This window comes from Aythya fuligula, chromosome 7, assembly GCF_009819795.1.
Source record: "Aythya fuligula isolate bAytFul2 chromosome 7, bAytFul2.pri, whole genome shotgun sequence".
Classification (NCBI taxonomy): Eukaryota; Metazoa; Chordata; class Aves; order Anseriformes; family Anatidae; genus Aythya; species Aythya fuligula.
This window is the reverse complement of record NC_045565.1, coordinates 18,326,083-18,350,641: the sequence shown is the minus strand read 5'-3', so window position 1 is coordinate 18,350,641 and position 24,559 is coordinate 18,326,083. Positions and strand designations below refer to the sequence as shown.

The 24,559-nt window shown below is 42.1% G+C and overlaps 1 protein-coding gene across 3 annotated transcripts in view; it reads left to right on the top strand.

The window, feature by feature from the left end:
- Window positions 1–24,559, top strand: part of MARCHF8 (membrane associated ring-CH-type finger 8) — a 90,717-nt gene that overhangs the window by 13,831 nt on the left and 52,327 nt on the right. For all 3 annotated transcript variants that reach the window (XM_032191331.1, XM_032191328.1, XM_032191329.1), the window contains exon 2: window positions 8,143–8,321. In XM_032191331.1, coding sequence (XP_032047222.1) covers window positions 8,226–8,321 — 96 coding nt within the window. In that variant the 5' untranslated portion in view covers window positions 8,143–8,225. The remainder of the gene's footprint in view (window positions 1–8,142; window positions 8,322–24,559) is intronic.

The window sequence follows — 24,559 nt, the reverse complement described above, 5'->3', positions numbered from 1 at the left end:
AACGATTTCGTACTTCTCCAAAATGCAGAATAGCTTAGTCAATACTATCTTCTTTTTACTCTGGCTTAGGATGAACAGTTTGCCTGGTAGCAGTTAAACAATGGTGAAAAACGTTGCTTAGGCGCCTGTTGTTCTTAAATAGCTTTCACAAACGTTAACTTCTGATGTACTGGAAAATAAGTGATGTAGTACAGGATTACCCTAAAAATGCATCATTGTTATCCATGCATAATACAGAATGTGAGCAATGTCCTCACTGAACAATAATGAGATTGTTTTGTTTCTTCGCTATCTTGTGCTGTAAATATTTACATTGTTTGAGAAAAACAGACTTTCATTATCTTTGATGTAAATTTATGTATTTGTTTTTAATAGTCTTTATTAATTATGAAGATCAAAATATAAAGCAATTTTTCTTTGGATTTCAGAACTGAGTTAGTTTCATGAACTTCAAAATGATTGCGGCAGAGAATGGGAGGTGATCATAAATTATAGGGGTGGCAATCATAAATTATATCATGAGGACTTCTATCCTAGACTAGAAGCTTGCCTACAAATCTATTTTGGTGCAGACTTCTCTCATTGGTCTGTACGTGTGTTAGTGTGTCCCTCTTTCCATTTGACTGCAACCTTCAACAAAATTTTCTTTCAAAACTCATCAGTCGTCATAGGGAATGCTTTGCCTAATCGTGCAGATCATGTGGATGTTTTGCCTAAGAGATTTCCTGTTACTCCGGGGGCCTGCGTTATTGTGCTGCACTTGATACCACTTGCTGTCTTTGCCTGGCATGTCATAGTTCTGTGGGCTTTGCCTTTTTCCAGTAGTGGGGGAAAGGCTATGTTTGTTTGTATCCAACAGATCGGCTGTGGACCCCTCTGTGCTGATCGCAGGGTGATGGACGATTGCAGAGGACTGACTGTGGTGCTCTTTACCATTCCCAAACTATGTTTGCAGTAATCTTTTTTTTTTCCCCTTTCATTTAAGAAGTTCAAATGGTATGAAACCTCACCAATAGCCATTCCTATGGGTTAGTAAGGAAAAGATGCACTGGCTATCACCAGCAAGAGCAAGCAGCCACCCGTGTGGCATGGTGTAGATTAACGCTGTGCAGTGATTTTGGACACACAATGAAGATGTAAAAGCTTTTCTTAAAAACTGCAGGAACAGTTATGGTGCGGTTGCATGATGAAGAAGCAAGAAACTGAATATGATGAAGAAGCAAGTCATCATCCCTATCTTTAAGAAAATATTAATTTGAGCCATGTGATCAAAACAGGTGAATTCTTGCTCTCAAGTGTGCAGTCAGTACCAGATCAGAGGGAGAAATGTCTTCCCTGGAGGAGGGCATTAATTTCTCAGAAAGCTGACCTCTACTTATTGTGGGAGTTGACAGGATCATGGCTAGGAGTGATAACAAGGCACACCCCATGAATGCTGTGATATTACATCCTGCTTGAAGCAAAGCCATGAAGAGAGGTTGCTGCACAACCGTGTGCTAGACTTGCTCTATTTGAAAGCACATTGGAGCAGGAAGGTGTTTGATGTGAAGGGATGAGTGAAATGGTGATGGTCTAGGCACGAAAATGTGTGGTACTTCCTAATGCAAATGGGAGTGGAAATTGAATGGTGCAGTTAGAGACCTCTGCATGCTGGCTTAGAAAACAGCATCCCTCTAGCTCTTGACCTCTCCCCCCTCCATCCTTAGGGGTTCCCAGTGTGGAGAGTGAAACTGAGGCTTTGCCTCTTTTTGCTTGTGATAGTTAGAGACTGTCCCAGGGATTATTGCTGATATTACAGGAGGTTTCATCAACACATATGCAAGGGGAATTTCTTAAAAATATGTACAACCTAGCAGAGCATGGATGTAGTCAATGAAGTTGGGCCTCTGTAGCAGGAGCTGCTCCCAGCATGTGCACTGAGTGCTTGGATGGCTCTGCAGGGTGTGATGATGCCAGTGGTGCAGGTAAGTCACTTCTAGGATAAGCAGAAAATAGTAATTTCTATGGTGGGTTTTTTGTTTGTTTGTTTGTTTTTCTCAGGGGAACATAACGGCTATGTTATTTTCTTACGGGAACAGAGAGAAGTGACGTTTTCTTCTCAGTGCTGCCAAGCTAGTTCGTAATTGCACTTAGCAACTGATTGGATTTGAAGGGGACAGCTGAAGGAATCTGTTCATGAGGTGCAGACCATGCTCGGCTTTCATTGAAGTCAAGGGAGGGGAGCTCTGGGACCATAATTTACTGATTCTGTAGTTTAACAGCTTGCTTGTCTAGTTCCATTATGGAGAAATGTTTGTAAAACCAATCATTTTTGTATTTAGAGAGTAGTCAGCCAGAGCTGGCAGATATCTCTGTTTTTCTATGTGGTGTGTGTAGTCTGCAGCTGTATGTTCCTGTATCTTGGGAAGCTTTTAAAGGGAACATGGAGAGCATGCAGAAGGATCTCTTGTCCCCTTTCTAACTTTCTTTTCATTTCAACTACATAATGTAATTCAAAAATATTAAAAGAAAAATATTTTTAAGTCTTCAAGTTGATTATTTTTAGTACACGTGCAGGTGGAAGAAAGGAGGAACTGAGATAACAAAGTGAGAAGTTGCAGCTGAGTTAGTAAACAATGCAAGATAATGTGTACAGAGGCATAGCTGTAGATAGCAATAATTCAGAATTATCTCTGTGTAGAGCAAGGTCCAACTCTGGCAGCTCTTTTCACATACAACATTGAATGAACCCTAAAATGTGAAAGGTACTGCAGGGAAAGAAGTGCCAGTTTTTCTTCCCTCTCAGCTTAAGCTCTCTTCATTAGATTTGTTTGTCAAGTTAACAAAAGCATGTGAAGTACATAAACCATGATGACATCTCTTAAATGATGCTGTTAACAAAGTACTGATTGAACTACAGTAAAACAAAATGAAACGCAGATGCAGGATCCTCTTTTTGAAGATGCACATCTGTCATCTCTGGAAAAGAATTATGTAAGCCACATTAGTAGGGGAGGAGTCCTGACAAGCTCAAAATAAAATAAATAAAAGCTTGAAACTAGAGCCAACACAAGCTAATAGGATTGGAAGTATTTACAAATATGGAATATACAGTGTACAGAAAGTAGATATAAGCCCTATCCAGTTCAAATGTCAAGGTAGGTAAGCAAAGTAAGATGCACACAGGCATTTGCTAAATTCACTGGATGAGTGCTTCTGCTAACTTCGGGGGGGAGGATAAAATTTTATGCTTATGGGAACTTCATCAAGGCCTTCAGTAGAAAAACAGATTCCAAAGCTGCATTAATAGATTATTTCCAGTCTCACCTAAAATAAGCGTTATGCCATCTTGCAGTAGTCAGAGGGTGTTTTTCAGAGGGTTTCCATTCCTGTTTGGGTTGGTTGTTTTTTGTGCTGTGCAGAGGGGAAGTTTTAGAAGATCACAGTTCACATTGGTGTTCCACCAAGCCTCAGGGCAGCACTTTCCACCTTGCAGCCAGTGCATCCCCTGAGCTCTATGGACTTCAGCAGCTTCGAGGCAGGGTATTTGTGGCATAACACAGTGCTGCGCAGTGTCTGGATTATCTGGACAGCAGTGATCTGTTTCTTTATTTTTAACTTGCCCATCCTCCCAAAGATTATCAGACCACTGACCTATGTGATACAACTCACAGCCATCAATGGGGGCTAAGGGAATTGAATAAAGTATCAGAAGCCTTGGAGCAAACAGTCAGGAACAACTCGCAGGTGAAATTCCTTCTAGTTACCTCTTGCTTCATATTTTGCTTACAGTGCAGGTTACAGGGTTTGTCTTTCTTGCATAGGAAGTTGGTGTTTTTTTGTGTTGTTGTTTGTTTTTGTAATCCTGAGCATCTATTATACTTCAAATAGTAAAACAACAGAAATGTGAGTCTCTTTTTCTCCTCCTGTGGTCAATGTAAAGCATGTGTGCACACCTACATACATCCACAGGATGCTTTCATTTCGGTATGGCCTGCGAACATCTGCAGCCACTGTTACTATAGCACTAGAGCTTCTGTTGGAGGTCTCCAACATAGGCTGTGTAACAACCAAATGTGGTGAACTTTGAAGTTTAAATGACCTAATGTTTAAATGACCAGATTTTTAGATTCTGCTAGATACTAAACCACGAACAGGAAACCAGCATTTGTGTTCTCTTGCCACAGTCTAGCTGGGAATCTTTGGCAAGGAGCTGTTGAGCCTTTATTTCGGAACATGTAATAGAAAAGTTGCTTTGGGTGGCGGACAGCAGAATATCGGCCTTGCTTCTTCCAGTGGCACTTCTTGCCATAGCAGGCCATGAATTTGCAGAGCATTAGGGCTCACCTCATGGCTGATGTGTTCTTGTCTTGTCAGCAAAGTCCTGATGGGGTAGATGATGGAAGCGGGGCTTTAAACAGTCTCCCAGCTGCTTTTGCCATGGTGAGGTTACCTGTCGCTGTCAGTTGTCACCTCTCATGTACTTAATGCTGGTGACTGAAAGGAATGTAATGCTCTGTTGCCATCAGGAGACTGAACTGCCCTGGGGTGTGCCCAGCCTGCCAGGCCCTCCTCATGCACATGCTTTTCCTTCCTTTCTTCTGGAGTACCTTAAAAGACTTAGTCTCATTCCCTCTGAATCTTACTGATCTTGCCATGGTTCTAGCAAGGTAAGGAGGGGCAGAGCATTACAACTGAAGTGGTTCCAGGTGTCTGCTGGTGTTTTTAGTTACTGTCTGCATGCCCTGCAGAGAGCAGAACTGGGCTACCTGGGTGAAATCATCCCTCTGTTGAGAGCTGTCTTGGGGGCTCTGAGGCCAGGATTTTCTCTGTTGAAATGATTCTGGTTTCTGAAGGCTCTCCACAGTTGGCAGCATCGCTGGAATCCAGTTTGCAGGAACCGGTATGGCTGTGGATGGGGGGACAGGAGGGCTTCCCCTGTATCCTGGACAGGTTGGTGGGAAGCCTGGGGCACGAGCAGCAGGCTGTGGCTTACAGGCTGTTGGCAGTATCAGTAAGGAACGCTCTCATGGGTCCAGCTATGAAAACAGGATTAGCTCATTATTGTTTGCTGAATGCCCAAACTCCTTAGAGGTTTTCTTTAAGTATTTTCTTAGAGTGAATGATATGTTACCAGCCCTGGGGGCAGGAGAACAGGATCCCTCATCCTTTGCAGGCAAATGTCTGCGCTGCTTACAGGACCTGGCTCGTGCATGTGCCCTATCTCTCCCTTTCCTGCCATTCCATGATTAATTCAGCTTTCCAGGCAAAATGGAGCTGGAAAGTCCTTCCTCCACAAACAAGACACCTATACGAATGGTCATGGGGCTTCCCTCGTGTGTGGGGTTTGTGAGACGGATCCTGCACAAGGAGGAGGAAGTAGACGTGTTATCTGCCTGGGTGTGTGTGCTCAGCTGTTGGGTAGGTGGGGAGAGGTGCTGCAGCAATAAAGGATTGCTTAGGCTGTACGAGAGAGGGCTTGAACAGCTATCTGCACAGTACTACTTACAGCTGCAAATCCTGAATGGAAGGGAGCAACTAGGAGCAGTCCCCTAGCCTTAGCATTGCCTGCTTGGGGAACCTTTCTGGCTGGTCCCCCATTTGACGTGCCTGAAATTTAAATCCTTGTTCCCAGGTGCCCAGCTCCTCGCCCCCCTGGGTCAGGGAGCCCTTGGTGTTAATTTAGCTGTGGGAAAAGATCCCACAGAGCTTGCTTCAATTGGTTGTGTTTTTTGAGTGGCATTGCTTTTCTGGCACCTGGTCTGTTTGCACTTGGTTACTGCAGATGATCTCTTGACTCGTGTAACTTTATCCTTTAATTAGCACTGCAGAGCTAAGGTGCTTCAGGTTGAGACCAACAGGCTTTGAGTCTGTGTTGTTAGGGTCCCTTCTGGCTGGAGATGTTACTGTGTGGCATCTGGGTAAGTTTAGAGCTTTTTCTAAGCTCCACTTGAACAAAGGCAGGCTTTATTGAGTGTCTGCCAGGCTACTTTACCAGCGGAGGGCTGTTTCACATCGTCTTTGAATATCTAATTGGATTATATCTGCTGGTTGGGTTCTGGCAAAGAATTCTAACACGTGCTATCCTCGAAGTACCTGCAGAAAAACTGGTCTGATGTGTTTGTCATAATCAGGAGGGTTTAGCTGTGTTTTCTAATAAGTTTCCTTATTCTTTTTATGGTAATAAAATGCCCCTGCCTGCAAGCCCAGGACCCTTCTCGGGGGGGCACAGAGCAGGGTCTGTCTCCTTGCCCTCCTCCCCCTTGGTTCAGCCGTTGCTGGCAGTAGCACAGAACACGTTACCTGACATATTTTCATTGGAGCATGACGCTCTCTGGATTTCATTTCCTTATGTTTTCTTGGGAAAATACCTTCCATTCCTGCTTTGTTTACTTCAGTTTGCTATTCCTGATTCAGCCCATGATTATCTCTCCTCCTGGCACTTATGGATCAGCTCCTTTAGAGGATGAAACTAAACAGTTGTGGAGGACCCAGTGAGTTTCAGGGTTTTTCTCTTTTTGCTAGAGCTGATTTACAGTCGTGCTGATAAGTTCCATGTTTCCCTCTGTCATCCAATAAGGAAGTGTCCTTGTTGCCTATTCATGCATATAGATGTGCTTTATTGTTAAGATCAGTGGTGTCTAGAAGTTATGGAGGCATTGCCTTCAAAGCTTCCATGAATGCGTTATGATGTGCTGTCTTGGCACTGAAAGTAATAAAAATCCTGACCAGGTGTCAGGAACGCTCTTGAATTTGGCTGAGCGCTCTAATGGGCAAATGGAGTGTGTGATTGGGAAGCAGCAGGCATTGCCTTTGTTTTTGCTGGCGACTTTCTGTATGACCTCTGGTTACTCTTTTCCCCCTCAGTGGAAAGAGGATGCTGAGCTATCATTCCCTGCATAAAGTGCCTTGCGATATGTAGTATATTTTTCCCTATTTAATCAAAAGCAGTCAAAGATCATGCAGGACTCCTGTGGAGCCTAATGGTAATAAGACTGGACCAGGCCAGCATCTTTCACAGAATCAAGAACCTAGGAAGTTTGGCCTATCTTTAAAACCTAAAGCTAAGTAAATATTCAATAAGAAATGTGTGCCCTATGTGCTAAGGGTATACATTAAGTGCTGGCTTATACCTCTTCCAAACTGTTTAGCAGCGTAATATATAGGCTATCTAGTCCTTGTTTTCTGCTGGGACAGATTCATGAGCAAACAAAAAGTTGATCTGTTATGGAAACAGAAGAACAATGCATCATCCTTTTGCCCCACTTATATAGTCCCTCCTGTGTTAATTCCTCTCTAATCCTTTCCTTAAACACAATTGATTGTTTCTAATTTGCAACAGGTTAGGTTCCAATTAAACACTCCATGATCCTACATGTTTCAGAAGGCTTTGTATTTAATGCAACTTTGCTAATTTAATAAAAGGTATGGCTAATTATGCATGCCTTTCAGATTACAGCTGCCAAATTTGGATAATTTATATCTATTACTGTCTTTCTTGTGTGTAATGCTCCTCTGTGTAAAGTTGTATTAGTGAGGGGAGGAAAAATATGTAATCCAGTGGATTCTGATTCCTAGCAAGGGATTTGGATTATAATATTCTCCAATGACCCTAAGAAAGCATAAGCTAACATAACGTGTCTTCCTGTTGTTGGTACATATTTGAATGAATGTCAGGAGCCAAATGCAGACCAGAGTGTTTTTAAATAAAGCCATGGCACTCAGCCTCATTCAGGACTGTTTCTGAAGCACTTTGATCTGGTGTGGTGAAGCTGGCAGCTCAAGAAACTGCCCATGCCAGCTTTGCTTTCTGTACCTCCAGGTAGCACGCTCTGGCTGCTCAGCAGGGAGAGCTGCTCATTCTCCTCCTCTCTATCTACGCATGCTCAAGCTTGAGCCTTGCCCTCTGTCCCGCTCTGGGACCACTTCCAGAACTGTTGATAACTTACTTAATTATTTGCATAAACTGTGCTCTGACCTGTCAGGTACCGGCTCCTGAAAAGTCCTGTGTCTTTTCTCACCCAGCCAACGCACCGAACTATTTCCTGTTCAGAAACCAGAGGGAAGGAGGTGCACCTTGGTTTACTTGATGGCTTAGCTTTGGTTTAGAAATAATTGCATTTCAAGCTACTTTAACATCATGTTTTTTTGTTGTTGTTTTAGGTGCAAGGCCTGACAATGGCACTGAATGAGTGCTGCCTTCAAGCCTCCTTTCTGTAAATGATTGGACCAAACAAGGCGGTGTGATGAACATGCCACTGCATCAAATCTCTGTCATTCCAGCTCAGGATGTTACCTCTTCCAGAGTCTCCAGGAGCAAGACCAAAGAAAAAGAAGAACAGGTAATGTCAGATAACTTCCTGTGAAAGTTGCATATGTCTGAACATAAAATGCTACAAGTTACTAAACAGTTATGATCAGAATCAGACTCAATTCTGATTCAAAGATCCAGCTCCTTACATGGTTACTGCTCTTAGTGAAAATGAATGTTACCTAATTATCTCTTCATTCTAATATTTGCCATTTCAAAGCAGCTGGCTGCAAAAAACTAGAACTCATTGCTGAATAACTTCAGCAAAACAGAAACTGACTTTTGATTTTGCATAACAGTTCAAGGCACACAGGAGTTCTGTATAACAGGTCTAGTAACGCTGTCATGAAAGCTATACCAGGTGTATTTTACCTTTTGAAGAGCAAAATATTATGGAGTATGAACTCCTACATGCAGCCATACATTCTGTTTTTTTTTTGCAGCATCTAGTAGCCATGTCATGGTTCATATTGACTGGAGTATTGTAAGAAAGGAAATATACACCTCTGTGTATATTTGCTGTGGTGTTTCCTGAAGATATGGTTTGTATTCTTAACTTGGGAGTGAAACTTGAGTGAAATCATTTTGAGGTCTTGTGGTGCTAGAGAGAAATTGAATGGAAAAATATCTGAAGCCTACCAGAATTTAATTAATAGACTACTTAAAAAAATAATGATGGCATATTGTGTCTGATCTTTCTGTGTCAACCTTATTTAACCCCTGGGCTGTGTCTTTGGTCAAGCCCAAAGATCTTGGTGTGCATCACACTTTAGTTGATGTTTAGACTAGCCCTTCAGATTCATAGATGAGTAATTAATTACCTGGACTCCTGAATCCAGGTAGGCTGGAGCAACACTGCTTTTGAAGAAGTTGTCTTCACAGCTGAGGTGCTTTAAGTCAGTGAGGCATCTTTTCTTAGGTGTCTGCTGGATCTCTTACTCTCCACTTAGAGCGCTAATGGCAGTCTGTGACTGTGCTGGGAAGCTCTCTGGGTAAGAGGGGTTTTTTTGTTCGTTTTGGTTCCCTCCCATATGGAAACTCTGTGTGCTGAGAGAGCGTGAAACAGTCACTCTGCAAATACACAGCAGTTCTGTGAACTGGCTTCCCTCCAGTAGGGTCATGCGAACTGAGAGGCCAGTTGGATGAGAACAACTCATGGCGACTATTTCAACATGCCCCAAGCCCAGAAGTGAGAGTCCCAAGTCTCTTTCTAAACCTGTTTGTTTCTGACACAGCAACCTCAGTGTTAACAAACCTTCTATATGTTTTCTTGGAGGTAACTCATTGAAGGGTTGATTGTTGTTTTCCTCACCAGGCCACCACTGTACTTTCATCTGTGACATCTAAAACAGAACAGAGTATTACAGTCAGGACTGGAAAAAGCTGCTGCTTTAAATATGTGAAATATTGTGGAGAAAATAATAGAGGTTGAGACTATACAAAGAATAAATTAGACTAACCTGGAAACACTTCTTGTTTCCCAAATCTTGTCCTTCCTGTCTCCATTAGTATATTCGTTCAATCCCAAGTGTCCATTCTTCTGCCAGACCTGCTGCAGGAGCTCAGGGTGAGCAGCCCACCACCCTCAGCACACAGCAGGCACTGCGGGCAACGTGCTGTCCCCTCTTCATTCTTCCCCTCTCCTGGAAACTGCCTTACTTCTGGTGTTAACCTTTAACATTGGATCTAATAAATGAGCTGGAGAGCAGTCAGGTTGTTAATGTGTTGACTTTGACCAATCCAGTTAAATTTTCATACTGCATTGGTGAGCACATCCCAGGCCACTTGCTAATCAGAGTCGCTGTCAACTCTTGGATGCTATCAGGACCTGCTGGCCATGACTGTGAGTTTTGCTTATATTTAAGGTAAAGGGGAGATAGAGTGCAAGAAAATGAAACTGTGGATCATTGCTGACACTTTTAAGCACTTCAAAATGCCTACATTTGAGGTAGAAACCACTGCAAGATGCAGAGCATGATTCTGTATTGAGCAAACTGTACTGAGCAGTAGTAGATGATTTTTGTGTCCTGGATAACATCTGCAGTTGATGCAAGAGAAAAGACACTAGGCAAAACTGAGAAAGAAGGCATTTTTGCTTCAGTTTTGTAAGTTTATTGTAAATTCAGTGTAACATCGATACTCTCCAATTTCAACAGTGCAACTTTTCATTATGTAACACAGCTTACAATTATTTTTCCATGTTGTGGCTGACATAGACACAGTTTTCACATGGATATCTATGAAAATATATCATATTTTTGGGGGGAGTGAGTAAAACATTTAACAGTTTGTTTTCCAGTACCATAACTTTCTTAACGTTACCTTTTTTATGTAATAGAAATACCTCTCTATGTAGGAATAGCAGTGAGCACCTCAAACCAGTGTGTACACATTGTGTACACTGTGGTCTTAAGAAGTTGTGAGTTCTACAAAGCCACTTGCCAATCTGAGCAAAATCAAACAAACCTCAAATCACAATCAAAACCAACATTACTTTTTTGCAGATAATATGGAGGTTTGCTTTATTATACCAAGTTCTTTTTTTTTTTTTTTTTGACCAAGTGCAGGTTAATGTGTTTTGTAGTCTGAGCAGACTCTGTACATATCTGCCTTGTCTATTACCAAGCTCTGATTAAAACCAAAGTGTATAAAGGTATAATGTCAGCTAGCAGATCAAAAGTTTTTCTTGCTTTTATTCTTGTTTTGATTTACTTTTCCTTTGGGAACTTGATATTTCAAACCAGACCATTAGCTTGTCTGTACCTGCATTGTAGTGAGCCTGTCAGAAAAAAAGGTTGAAGAAGTACAACAGCAGAAAATGAAACACGTATGTGTCTAGAGAGGGAACTTTGCTGGTATTTGAAAAGTCTGTGTTTGACTTATTCCCCAGAAGGAAGATGCTTTATATCCTATTCTTCTATGTTTTGTGAATATAGACGTGTTTAATTTTCCATATTACATTTGTAATAGAAGTGCAGAGGAAATTTTCTCCAGCTGAATAGTTCAGATCTTTTAGTGTTTCTTCTTTCTCTCTTGCTTCTGGTCAAGATATAGCTTCGATATTTCAGGTTAAGGCTTGACTGGTTTTAGTAATAGTTTTCCTTGCTACAAGAACAAGTTTTCTGGACTAATGATTTGGGACTAACAGTGAAGAAAAGCAAGAAATCCTCACCACCATTATTGCACAACAGTTTTTAAAATGGATAATCTGTAGTCCCTGGGCATGTCTACCACCTGCCTACCATTTCTGCATTACGACCTTAGAAGTCAGGGATACTTAATAATAGAGGAGCCTGGTAGAATTTTATTCCAATTAGTGTAGTTTTCAAGGTTTAGAATAGTTGAAAACTGGTTAGCAACAATCTTGGATGAAACTTTGTCCCTTTTCATAGTAAAAATGGAGAAGGTCATAAAGGGATTATTATTCTTGCATTTAACTCAGATGAACTGTTAGCTTTAAGAGCTAATAATAACAACCATTAGCTTCTTACTTATCCTTCACTGGGAATAGCTTCATACCTACCTGATTTAAGGGAGAGTTGCTCTATTGTTTGTGAGGTGCAACACACCCTGCCCATTTGGTGAGCATTGTGCTGGCAGTGATGTTGCCTAGCCCAAAGCCAACAGCCCTCAGCATTTGGAATGAATATGGGGCACTGATGCTGGCATGTGATTAAGGTGTTGCTTTTGTATTGTCTTGTGATGGAGCATTGCCTGTTGGAGAGTTTTGTACAACACGAGTTGTTGGTAAAAGTTATTGTGGTGAATGAAGCTCCTTGAGGAATAGCTTTTTACACGGCTCTTCTAAAAATCTGAGTAACTTCACAGCACTGACCTTGTGTGCTGTGATCTCCACAGATCTCATAAACAGATTGGAGTGGACTGGGTCGGTGTCTGAATGGGAGATGCTGGTGCAAATCACTTTGGGTGCACAATGGCCTGGACTCGTGAAGAAATACTGAATTGCTGTCAAAGGTCATGTAGCAAAGACAGACCACAGAAGCAGATAAATATGCTACTCCCTTCTGTCTTCTGTTCTCAGAGGAGCTACCTTCTTGTCTTTGAGTGCTGTGAAATAATTACTGGCTGCTATGTGCTTAGCAGAGATTTTCTGACAATCTCAAATATCTCCAGGTGCTTCTCAAAGCTGTTGTCTTGCAGGTACTATGACTACCCAATTTGTCTGGCTGAAATTATGATGAAAGAAGTGCATTGTGCTGTGTCTTGCTAAATTTATTCTGTCTTCTTAACGATCTCTTGCATTCTATAACAGGAAAAGCACTGTAGCCTAATAACTCACATAAGCCATGTCTTACTGGAAAAGAAGGACTTTTAAAAAAAAAAAAAAAAAAAAGAGGCAATAGATGTATTTGCACGAATTTTTAGTTGTAGATCAGTAGTGTAATAAAAGGTGAATGCTTTGTGTTGTTGAGTCTAGCATGATGCTTTGTGAGCTCTTACATTGTTCTCAAGGTACAGAGGCACTCTTTGGACTTTGTGTATGTGGGCTCTGTCTGCCTGAACTTGATTCAAATACTTCTGCATTTGTAAGGCAGTGTGTGCTTAGTTTTGCTTCTCCATTGAATTAAACCAGTTATTAAGCAGCCAAGCTGTGAAGCCTCTGAGAATTTCTCCCCTCATTATTCTTATACCAAGATCTGTGTGTTTATGTGTAGCTATGTACTATATTAACACTGTCTCTGGCATTTTTCTTTTATTAAATTCACTTCCTATAGAAACCAGTTAACTACAGAAGATTTCTTGTTCAAGTATATTTTAACTCTTCTGTGGGAAGCAAAACTTCTCTCTTGCTGTAGAGAGGCTTATAAACTTACCTTCAAAGGGGGAATTGCAAAATCCTTTCCTGGCAATACAAACCTTGGCTCTTATTTAGTGTGTTTTTCAGTGGATCATAAAGCTTTTCTTGGAAAAAGCTAACATCACACTTCCTATCACACTTCCTTTTTAAAAAGTTGCAGTTAAACACATTTTACCTGACATAACAGCCAGCCTGTGACAGAAGCACACCTGAGGAGCTGCAGTGAAAATGCTTTTTTTTTTTTTTTTTTTTTTTTTGTGCGGTATTTGAGCAGGTAGGAACACTTTCCAGACCTCGTGTTTTTGAGAGTACATCAGATGATGGAGGCAGTTGTTCAGGCAGCTGTCTGAGTTCTACCCCTGCAGTGATGCTGTCATGCTGAGAGTCGGATTTCCATGACTGATTTCTTTGCTAACACAGACTGACTTCTTCTGACATATTAGTACCTGTTTACATAGAAGCACGTGCTGAATGTACTCCCACTCAGCAGGTAAACACTCTACTGAGGAGCACTGTAGAAAAATTGTTTGAGACTGCTTGACACCAAACACCTCTCTTTTCTCCACAGGAGCACAGGTAAATACTTCAACGCCCCTCTGCCTGTGATCTCTCCTGTTGTTAGGAGGGTCCTTGTGCTTGTCATGACAGCTGAGCCTCGCATCAAACCCCAGTTTTTGCATTAAACCTGCAGACGTTGGGATGTAGGGTATTTCTTTATTGCTACAAGCATCTTGATGTTTGGAGGTGGTGCTTCTGCCCTCACCTGCCTTCCTTCTCCTCATGGGCACTTGCCACTGCTTCCATCATTTGCCAGCTTCAGGGCTTCCTTCTCACCCCTGTGTTACTGGCAGGAGCACCGCTGACCTCCCCCTTGAGCATGGTACCTGGAAAGCTGGCAGGAAGTGCACTGAGTGCAGCCAGGCCTGGATTAAACCACTGGTCTGGAATTTGGGATTTAATTAGTCTCTTCCCACCCTGCTAGGTGGAACTGGGCAAGTCCCTTCAGTGCTGACGCTATCCTTCCTGCTGTCTGTGAAAGAGGGCTGGCACCGCTGACTGAAGCCTAGGAAAGGGCGTTAGGTTTACAGATAAAAGCTGAGGAGCCAGAAGTAATTGTCCTCTGAGATGGCTGTGTTGCAAGAGAGACACTTTGCAGTCAGTTGACTGTGACCTTCTGAAATCCCCGTAAGTGCCCTCTGCACTCATTGTGCTGAGTGCAGGATGAGCAGCTTGTCTTTGCAGGCCTGCTCTTGGGAGCTGAATGCAGGAGCACGCAGCTTCCCAGAAAATTTGACAGCAGAGGAGGAAGAGAGGAAGCGGGAAGTGGGAGGGAGCTGCTCTCACTCGAGCAGTCGTAACAAAAAAAAGTGAGATCACGCAGTTAGATTCTGTATTGTGCTCGCCTTGGAGTGTGCGTAGCGTGTGTGTGAGGAAAGGAGCAGATGGCTTCTGAGTGGAGCTGAATTATGAAAGGCGAACTGTGGGAAGTGGTTTCTGAAAGGGATTTGGGAGAAGAGGAAAAAGATCTTAAAAATTCAGTAGACATTACAGAAACTAGCAGCAGTTGATACAGCAGAGTTTTATTTTATGTAGTGATACTTCAGAGAAGAAACTCAAAGTTTCAGGTTTCACTGATTGCCTGTAATTATATTCATTTACACACAGTCTCAGTTTTGACTTTTTGTCTGCTTATTGCATGAGAAATCCTTGCTTTGGTGTCTCAGGACCAGAAACTTATAGTTAATTGTTATCATCTGTAGCTGTTGCATTAACCTGAATCCTTAAACCAGCTCTCTGATATTAACACAATCTCTGTCTAGTTTTCATTTGCAGTTCATGTCCACAAGCTGAGCGTCATTTTAGAAAAAGAAAATTTGATAGAAGGAATGCTGGCACTGTTTAATTGTGTGATAGCCAAATGCATTTAGTCAGTGGTTTGTAGGTATTCGTGATCCTGGAGGCTTTTTTCTTCCCTGGCAAAAGCATGTTTGTTTCTTTGCTTTCTATGAAATGTGTGTCAGCCATGATGCCACACTGAGCTGTATCTGCATATAAATGTATGTGTCGGGGCAGAGTACTACTGAAACCATTGCAGTTCCATAAAGACATGGGTCAAGGCCCTAAACATACTTAACAGTGATTTTCATTATCCAGGGGCTATGCTGTTTATTGAAAGTGATGCTGTCAAGCAAGCTTCTTGCAGAATGATTTTTAAAGCTCTTTGTTTATTATAGGCAATTTCTGTAAATGAGAGAACCAGAAATGCAGGGACTTGTTGTTTGTTTGTTTGTTTTTTCTTTTTTCCCCCTGTAACATGTTTTGCGTCATGCATTGATAGGTAGTGAGTGCCTTTGGTTTTGCTTTTTCAGACAGGTCTGTTTCTTTACTTGATGAAATACTTGAAGTGGGTTGGATCTTGTGTTTTCAGCTTTTTTTTGAGAGAGAGAAGAACAAAGCCTAGATAAAAAATTGTGCCAGGGAGGCATAAAGTGGTAGAGTATCCTTAAAGTATTTGTACTCCGGATTTTTCAAAGCTGCATTTGGCATTCAAGTTGCTGATTTTCCTTTAAACTCCCCACCCCAGTTTTCTGAAAAGTTATATGTGGCCTTAGATTTGCACTTCTGACTTTAAGTAATTCTGCATAGCCTTTATGCTATTTATGAAGAATTCTTGCTGGCAGAGGAGGGACAAAAAAATCCACTTCATTCTTCAGAAATTGCTTCTCTGCTCTTTGCAGAAATCTAACCTCTTAGGACTGTGGCCTTCTGAGTCAGGAGTCCTCACACCTGGAAACAAAATCCACCTTTGGGATCCATTCAGCTTCTCACAGTCCCAGAAGCAATGGTCTCTCATCTGCCATTAAAACCACATGTTTCTCTTTGCTAGTTTACATTGCTGCTGTTCTAGAAAGTCACCTAAGGAGATTTTTTCATGACAGCCGAAAGACCATGGATTTTTTTTATTATTATTACAGAGCAATCCTAAATGTGTTTTTATGAGGTTAGTGGCTGAAATTCAGAATTCCATTTTCTGTCAGTTGAGAACTGAATTCTGTTACCCTCAAAGATAAAGGGAAGAATGGGATCATGTACTTGTGGAGGTTTATATTAATTTACAACTCAGTTCTCTCTTTTTTTGTAAATGAGCACTACTTTGATGTTAATGCAAATGAGTGGAAGTAGCCCTTTTATATTTATTTCATATCCTTGAATGCAGGATGTATCAGTTTCCTCATGGACCTGACGACAGGTGGCTTTGTGGATCAGGGAGGGGATTGCCCTCATGCCTGCAAAATTTGGCTTAGCCTTTGTGCTATGTACATGCTGTGTGCTCCTGGCACATTCTTCGAGGGTGCAGCATGTGCATGGTGTTCCTGGAGGCAATACTTGGAGACTGTGTGACTAAACACACTGCACACACGTTATGCACCTGTCAGTGAAACCACAAGTGTGTGCATTTAGTTTGGATATTCACGTCCTTAGATTCTGAGAGCATCTGGAAGCAGGTTTGGATATAGCGTTAACATTAGAACATTTTCAGTATTAAATTTCTATCTTACATTTCAGGTTTTTCAGGAAGCTTGTAGCAAAGAATTGTGACATACATCTTATTTTTTGTATAACTTAAGGATATATCAAAGGTGGGTTTGGAGGTGCAGATTTCCAGTGTGCCCAGCTACCCGGAAGGAAAATGTGCATCATTTGGCATATTAGCTAATTACAGTTATCTTAACCATATTTCTCTGGGTTTGTTTGTACCAGTGCTGTGTTTATCCTTCATTGCAACCTTCTTGGATAAGCTTCAGTACGGCCAGGAAGCCAGGCAACACATAATTAAATACCTCCCCCTCACACACACACTTAATTTATCCACAGGATTTTCTGCTGCTCCAGGAGTACCAGATTTCTGCCTGCCTGAGGATGCAAACAGAGGTGGGTGACAGCCAGTAGACGGGAAGATTGCAGAACGGGTGATATATGGGGAAAAAATCCTTGAGATGCTATTCTTAGCTCAGGTGCACTTGTTATTGTATAGTTTTGGAGTCACAGCATTGAACTGAGCAGATGCTGAGGGCTGAGTTCTGAGTGCCGCGCAGCCTCAAGGCTAGCTCAGGAAAGAGGTGATCTCAAGTGGCAAGGCCAGTCCAGGAGGCATTTCAGCAACAGAAGTAGCAGGCTTGATCATAAGGGGAAGTGAGAACGCAGGATGAACATTAGGAACACCTCCGCATACCTGAGATCACAGCTCCTGGGGATGCTGAGCCCCGTGAGCGTGGTTGAAGCTGGCCTGATTCATGAGGCGGGTGAGGAAACGAGTCTGGGAAGGAGAGGTCGTGTGCAGCAGAAGGATGTACGCTCACTGGCAGGCAGGCGTGGATGTTTTTTCCTTGACCTTCTGTTAGTCATGGAAATCTTTTTGCAACGAAATAATTGACCTTTCTGCAGGTGGAGCTTTATACAAGCTATTACATTAATAGATAAGTTTCTGTAGAGCTGGCAAGGGTGGACGTTAAGAGCTTGCTCCATGTCACACCACAAATCTGTGTAGAAGCTGGTTATTTTTTTTCTGAACAACAGTTTTCTGAGCCAGTGTATTAGTCTTTCATAGAAACACAGAATGGCTGGAAGGGACCTTAGTGACCATCTGGTTCCAACCCCTTGCCATGGGCAGGGACACCTCCTACCAGTACAGGCTGCTCCAAGCCCCATCCAGCCTGGCCTTGAGGACTAGGCCTTAGTTTCTTCTGTACTTAGTTACTAGGAAAATAAGAAGTGACTTAGAAGAATGACATGCCATGCTGTCCCTTTTTATTTTCAAGCTATTTCAGGATAGCTTTTCAGCCTGTACCAGGACTCCTTTCAGAGGTGGCTACCAAGTTTGATCTGTTGTGTATAATCTCCCATGTAGACTTCTGCTTCCCCGTGGGGGGATGTTGACCTCTCTTAAACAGAGATAAAGATGCTTGCCGGAAACCAGAGCCAGATACATATCTCACGTGTATCTTCTAGAATTTGAGGAGTAGCTGTACTGAATAAAAAGTTGTAATTCCCACAGTTTACTGCTGTCTTTCCAGGGCAGATGTAAGTAGGCGTGTCTGTAAATTCTCCAAGGCCCCACGGGAATGTTGATATCAGATTTGACTATACAGCCCATGGAAATTGTCAGTCTGCAATATTTTGTTTAGCTTTTCTTTCTTCTTCCTAAATTATAGTTTAAATCCCACGACCTCGTTGTTCAGAATTAGGGATTGGCACTGAATTCTTAAAGGAAATACGAGATCATCCTTTTCCTAGGAACTGGAGACAGAAGCCCCCCAAAAAAGTCAATTGATTTACTTTTTTTTCCCTTTAAAGTGCTCAAGGGAACAGCATTTTAACATAGATTGATAGCTTTTCCATAATGGAAAGCTTCAGAACAGGAAACTTAGTCAGTTCTGACTGGATGCACAAAACCCATACCAGTTGTGAGGTTTCTTTACTGGCAGTTGTCTGCCTGCCTATTTCTGATAACTATTCCCAACCAGTAGATGCCAGACGAATAGGTTTCTGGATTGATCAGCTTGAAAAATCACTACATTTTTACTCAGCAAGTAGCTACATTGACGGTTTTTGGTTTCAGTTTTTATGCACAACAGTGGAAATTTCTGATTGACTCCAGAGAATAGGAAATACAGGGGCTCTCCCCTACCTCCCAGTTTCCAGTCCTCTGTAGCTATGTTTACTGTAATGTGAATGGCAGAAAGCACATTATTTGGGTAAAGATTGCAAGGCAGGCTTGTAGTCAACCAAGTGAAACGTTCACTAATTTTTGCATCTTAATTTCTATGAGCTGATGAATATAACAGCAGTTAAATAGATTTATAACACATGAAATCCTGTGCAACTTCCCTTTTGGCTGCAGACAAGCATCAGGCACTGTAGAGCCACTGGAGTTACTGAAACATCCACAGGAAGAAATGTTGAAGTGACCCCCTAAATAGGATGCTCTGTTTTCAGATACCCAGGTTAGGATACTCGGGAAAAGAGAAGCACAGCTACTGAGTACCTGTAAGCTTTAAACCAAAGCTGTTTTAGGTTAAGCACTTAAAAGGGGAGTGTTAGGGTACATCACAGAAACATTTACCAGTTAGGGCCACTGGGTACTTCCAGTGTTACGTTGTGCTTAAACTAATGCAAGGTACCCTCTTCCATTACAGTTGGGAATAGAACAGAACTGGTTCTCTTCTGTGATTAATATGAAAACCTTGTTTATTGGGCTTACATTGTGTCAAGTTATCAAGTAAAAAATCGTTATCATCATACAATAATAATAGATGCTGGCTTACATGGAAGAGAGAAAGGCATGCTGGAGTACAGATTTTTATTTTAAAATCTATTCTAGTTGAATTTTTTATGACGTAAAGTAGAACATAAAATAAAAATATATTTATGTCCTTCTAGGCATTGCTAATAAAGGACTGATTGTCCTTTAAACTGAAGTCTGCAGCACCTTCCACCACCAAACCCTTTCCCACAGTCAGGTTGAGAATGCCTTGTTTTATTTTAATGACTTCTTTGAAGTTTTTGATGTTGAAGGCCAGCAGGGATGGTCACATCTGACTTGCAATGACCTCTGTTACAGCACTAACCAGATGCAATGTACGTTAAGCTTGTAACTCTTGGTAAGAAGATGAGCTTTAGCCAAGCCTCCAGCCTTGAGTTGAAGACAAAGGGGTAGATCTTCCAGTTTAGTTGGTAGTTTGTTTCCATGCCAACCACCATCACAGTTTACAGAAACCATACCTGCCTTGTATTTTCTATGTTTTTAATTCTGAGTTTATCTGTCTCTATCTCCTAGTAGCTAGTTGTTGGTGCCTCCTTCTCTATTAATTGAAACAGGCTTTAAATTGTGCTCTTGGACCTATTGGTTGTTGCAAGCCAGTTAGGTTTCTCTTTTTAGAGAAACTTACAGATAAAGTTCTTAAATCCCTCCAGTAGGGTGTTTCCCGCAGCCTTAAAAATGCTTGGGGGCAGGAAAATAAATCCTTTTCTGCCCCCTCTCTTTCTATTTGAAAGGAAAGATTGGGATGCTGGAGTTGCGTATGCAAGAGTCTCAATTACAAGGCAAGCCACACTTATTTCCTGTTAGTGTTTTGTTGCTGCTTCTGCTGTACTCTCTTAGTTCTCCAGCACATTACTTTGACAGTGTTGTGTTTCAGTGGGAAAACCGATCCCTCCTTGCTCTAACACAGCGGCGAATTGTGTTGATCTGGTCCTTAAACTCAGTTCCGGTTCTCATCTCCAGTTCTTACTTCACTGCAACTTCCTAAATCCTTCAGTGTACAGGAGCTTTATGGGTCGAAGCCTGTATAACTGCAGTTGCAGTTTGGTGTCACTGACTTGCTGAAAGTAAAACACAGTTTGAGTTCTTTTTTTCCCTCCCCAAATCAATTTCAGTTGCTCAGTGGCAGTCAGACTCTTCATTTTTACCATCCTGCAAAGGTTTGTGTCACCTGTAAATGTAGCTGCCAGTGACTTTTCTACATTTTTTATTAATTTCCACATGATGATTGAAAATATTGACTGATGCCTGGTGTGGGACCAGTAGGAAGATCTTTATTTGATTGTATATTAACAAGGCCAACTTCAGATTTGCCAGGAGCCATCTCTTAACCATTTAGCATGTTTTCTGTTAGTATTGCTTTTAATTTTTAGATGGAAAATCACATAATGTAAAGCAATTGTAAACTTCTACTTGGTAAAGTTACCTGCCTTCAAAAAAAATTCATAGATTTAAAGAAAGAGGTGGGGATCATTTGGTAACATCTCTCCTCACCTTCCTTCTCTGATGTCAGTTATGCCTGTGAATAGCGAGTGTCCCTTTCTGTCACTTGGATGCAGAATGACGTCTTATGCTAACTCAGAGCTTTGCTGTCTTGTACCCTTTACAAAGGGTCATCAGGCACTGCAGAAGGCTTCTCACAAAATCGTGATCTGAACTGAATGGTTTTAATGAATACTAATCCAGGCAGACTTAACAGTAAGGTAAGAGTTTCATAAACACCTTGGACAGAATTGCTCCTCTTCTTATGGACATATTTTTTCTCTTGAACACAGCAAATCAAATCCTCATTGTTTCTATTAATCTACCGTGGAAAATACTTCTAATAACATATGGCTTCCTTACAGCTCTTGTCAAATGGAATCCTGTTAGTTCATGCTGGTAATTGGAGAAGACACTGTTCTGTTCCTATCTCCAAATATTTGCATGTTTCTAGGGATAGCAACTAGTTAATGTAAAGACTGCAAAAAGAAAAAAAAGATACTTTGCTGTGCGCTGGGCAGCATCTGACCTTAGACTGCTGTAACTTGTGGAGTGCGCTGGAGGCAGGAGCACTCTACCATTGCAGGCATAATAAAGGTGGGAGTTTCAGTGGGCTAAAATAGGCTACTAGGGAATGTTAATAGGAGGTGATAGGCTGGCAAAAAAATAGATGGGGAGAGCACATTTCCAGCAAGACAGCCTTCCCTCCCTTAAAGTGTCCATAGTTTACATGGGAAATTGGTACGTGTCCTCAGTGGTAGGGCTGTGTTGTCCCACTCTGAGTTTTGGTTCCCACTCTTTTGCGTCCATGTCCTGCTGTTGTTTTTTTTAAAACCCTTTGTCTATAAACCTGTTTCGTTCTGAATGCAAATACAGCAAAGATCATGAATCAGTGCTGTTGCTCCTGGGTATATGAACATTTTCACAGCCCTCTCTGTGTCAGGATTGGTATCAGCTGCTTATTGTCAGAAGGCGTTCCTTGTTGTAGTCCTCAGTTCTGCCCCTGAACTGCCAGCAATCCCCCTGCTGTCCTCACCCTCCTGCCAGAGCTGTATTTAGGTCTCTGGGATTATTCAGGCATTCAGGATGCCAGGGAAGCTTTCCTCATATGTGTCTCCAAGTTACTGCATGACTGTAACTCTTGCTTGTGTTTGCATGGTGTAAGCCTGAGTTCACTGAGACCCTGAGGCTACCATGACATTAAATACTTAAATAAAATAAAAATGTAGTGAAGCCACTGGAAGCTTGTGCTGCTGTGAGGTGAGTAGAACCGGTGAGAGTGAAATGCCCAGGCAAGTTGTCTGGCATTGCAAGATGGCCCCAGCACCCTCTGGGAGCAGCACAGATGCAGTCAGCTGCTGGGGAAGGGGCTCAAAGCATGCTGTGCCATCATCAAAGCGTGCAGTGTTTTTGCTCGGCTCTGGTCTGATCTGTTTTGGGTCACTGACTAATGTGGAGAGAGCAGAAGTATGTATTGAATGTGCTAGGCGTGCTCTCCAGATACAAATATTTGCTTTCAAGAGCTCCGATATCTGGGTCTGAGTGTTTTGGCAACTTTGTTGGTTTCAGTGTGACCTTTGCAATATAAGCCCATCTGTAAAAACAGCTAGAAGATAACTATCCATTAGGAAAAGCCCTTAAAGATTTCCCTTTGACCTCTCCCTAACTCTAGTTGCTGCTCTACTCTACAGCTGCTCCTTTAAGGGAATTGCTTTAAAAGTGCTGTTCCCCAGGCCCTAACCCAACCAAACCCAGATGTGTTTTCCCTGTCTGCCTCTGAAATGCACTCTTACTGTTCATCCTCTGCTAGCAAAGGTCTTGCCGTGCCTTTCTACTCGTGTCTACCACCGATGAGTCAGCTGCAGGCTCTGGTGCCCCTGCAAAGCCCACCAGGATGGTGTGGGGTAACCAACTGGAACACAAAAAGTCAATCACTGAAGGACCTGAAGACTCGCTTCAGTCTTGCTGCCTGTAGTAAACCTGGCTGAGGCACGCAGACAAGTCTCCATGGATTACAGGGTGAAGGAAAGCAGACGAGATCAACTGATTTCATGGCCCTGCTGTTTTTCAGTTCATTTATTAAGACAAATAACTTGAAGTCTGAAGTTCTGGTTTATAACCAGAACTTTTGGAGGTGTTCAGTGCAGAGCGCTGACCCCACGTCTGTTGCATCTTCTCTGTTAAAATCTTGTGCAATATTTAGGTGGGTTTCAGCTGTTGCTAGGTTTGAATCTGATCTCATTTGTTTATTTATTTATTTATGGGAGAAGTTCTGAGGAAGCTCTTGCAGTTCCTCTTTATTACAAAGTTCTGTTTTTTACTTTTTCCTTAGATTTCTCAAATGGTTGTGAAAGTGTCTTAACTAGTTCCTGCATGTGTAGTTATGTTGGGCAGAACTTGTGTGCAATCCGCTATTCTGAACTCAGCATGGTTTTCTGAGGCCAAAAAGCAGAACAAGGAGCCAAAACTGTAGATGTGAGGGGAAATAAAACCATTCAGGAAGCTCAATACGCCCTTTAGTTGTTTGGCCTTTTCATTTCATGTTCAATCACTAGATTTTCTCTAGTGTGAAGTGCTTTTTGTGTGTGTGTGTTTTTTTTTTCCTTTAGTCTTTTAACGCTTTTTGGGGAAAAAAATCTGCAGACTGTATTGTTGTATCTCACTCTTGTTTGGTAGGTGCATTAGTGACACCCACAGCCCTTGGAAGGCACCATTATAGTGCTCTGCAGAAGTGTAATTTTACTGTGGCAGTGACAAACACTTGAACTGGGCACAGGCAGCAGCCAAAAGTCAGCTCCTACCCGCAGGTGCAGCTATCTTTCTGCCTGCCGCATGCAAGTGTGGGGTTTTATGTGGTGTTTGTTCATGCTCGGGAGAGAGTTTGAACACTGGTGCTAATTTCATTAAAAATAGATACAAACCCCTCACTTTCTAACACTGTGAGACACACACAGGCTGGGAGAAACATCTGCTACATCAGAGTGTGTTAGCTCCTTCACTGACTGCTGCAGCTCCCTCCTGCCTTGTTTGTTTGGAAACTGTCTCAGGTAGCATGGGCCCTGCAGTGCTGCACAAACTGGGGAGCAGGGCGGCTTTGCACAAGCATGGCCATGCAAATTCACAGATAAGAAACAGTGATATTTACCATCTCCTTATCTCCTCTTTCCTTCCTTACCCTTGTGCCATCCAAATTACTTCTTCCTTCCCTTTACCCCCCCCCCCTTTGGATTTGGACATGGGTAACATTGCATCCATCAGCTGTAAGCCCCTCTCCCGCTGCACTGGGGTAGTTCTGGGGTCAGCAGCCAAAAAGCTGAAGAGATGCTTGTGGGCAACTCCTGCACTGCTCTGCAAGGCTGTGCGGACTCTCAGGTGAAAATATACTCAGCTAAAGATGCAAGGTATGTTGCCCGTGGATCATGAATGTCCTGTCCTAACCTGTGGCCAGGAAGGACCAGAAATGCTTCTCTTACTGAGGATGTATCTGCTGCAGAGAAATGACTGACCTTGCTGTCATTATTTTACTGATCAGGTGATAACTTTTTGTACTGCACGCTTCAGTTCACAGTACTTTTAATTTTTTTTTCTTATTTCCTCATCACCAACTAAACATCAAAGAAGTTCTGATTGGCAGCTTGGAAATTTG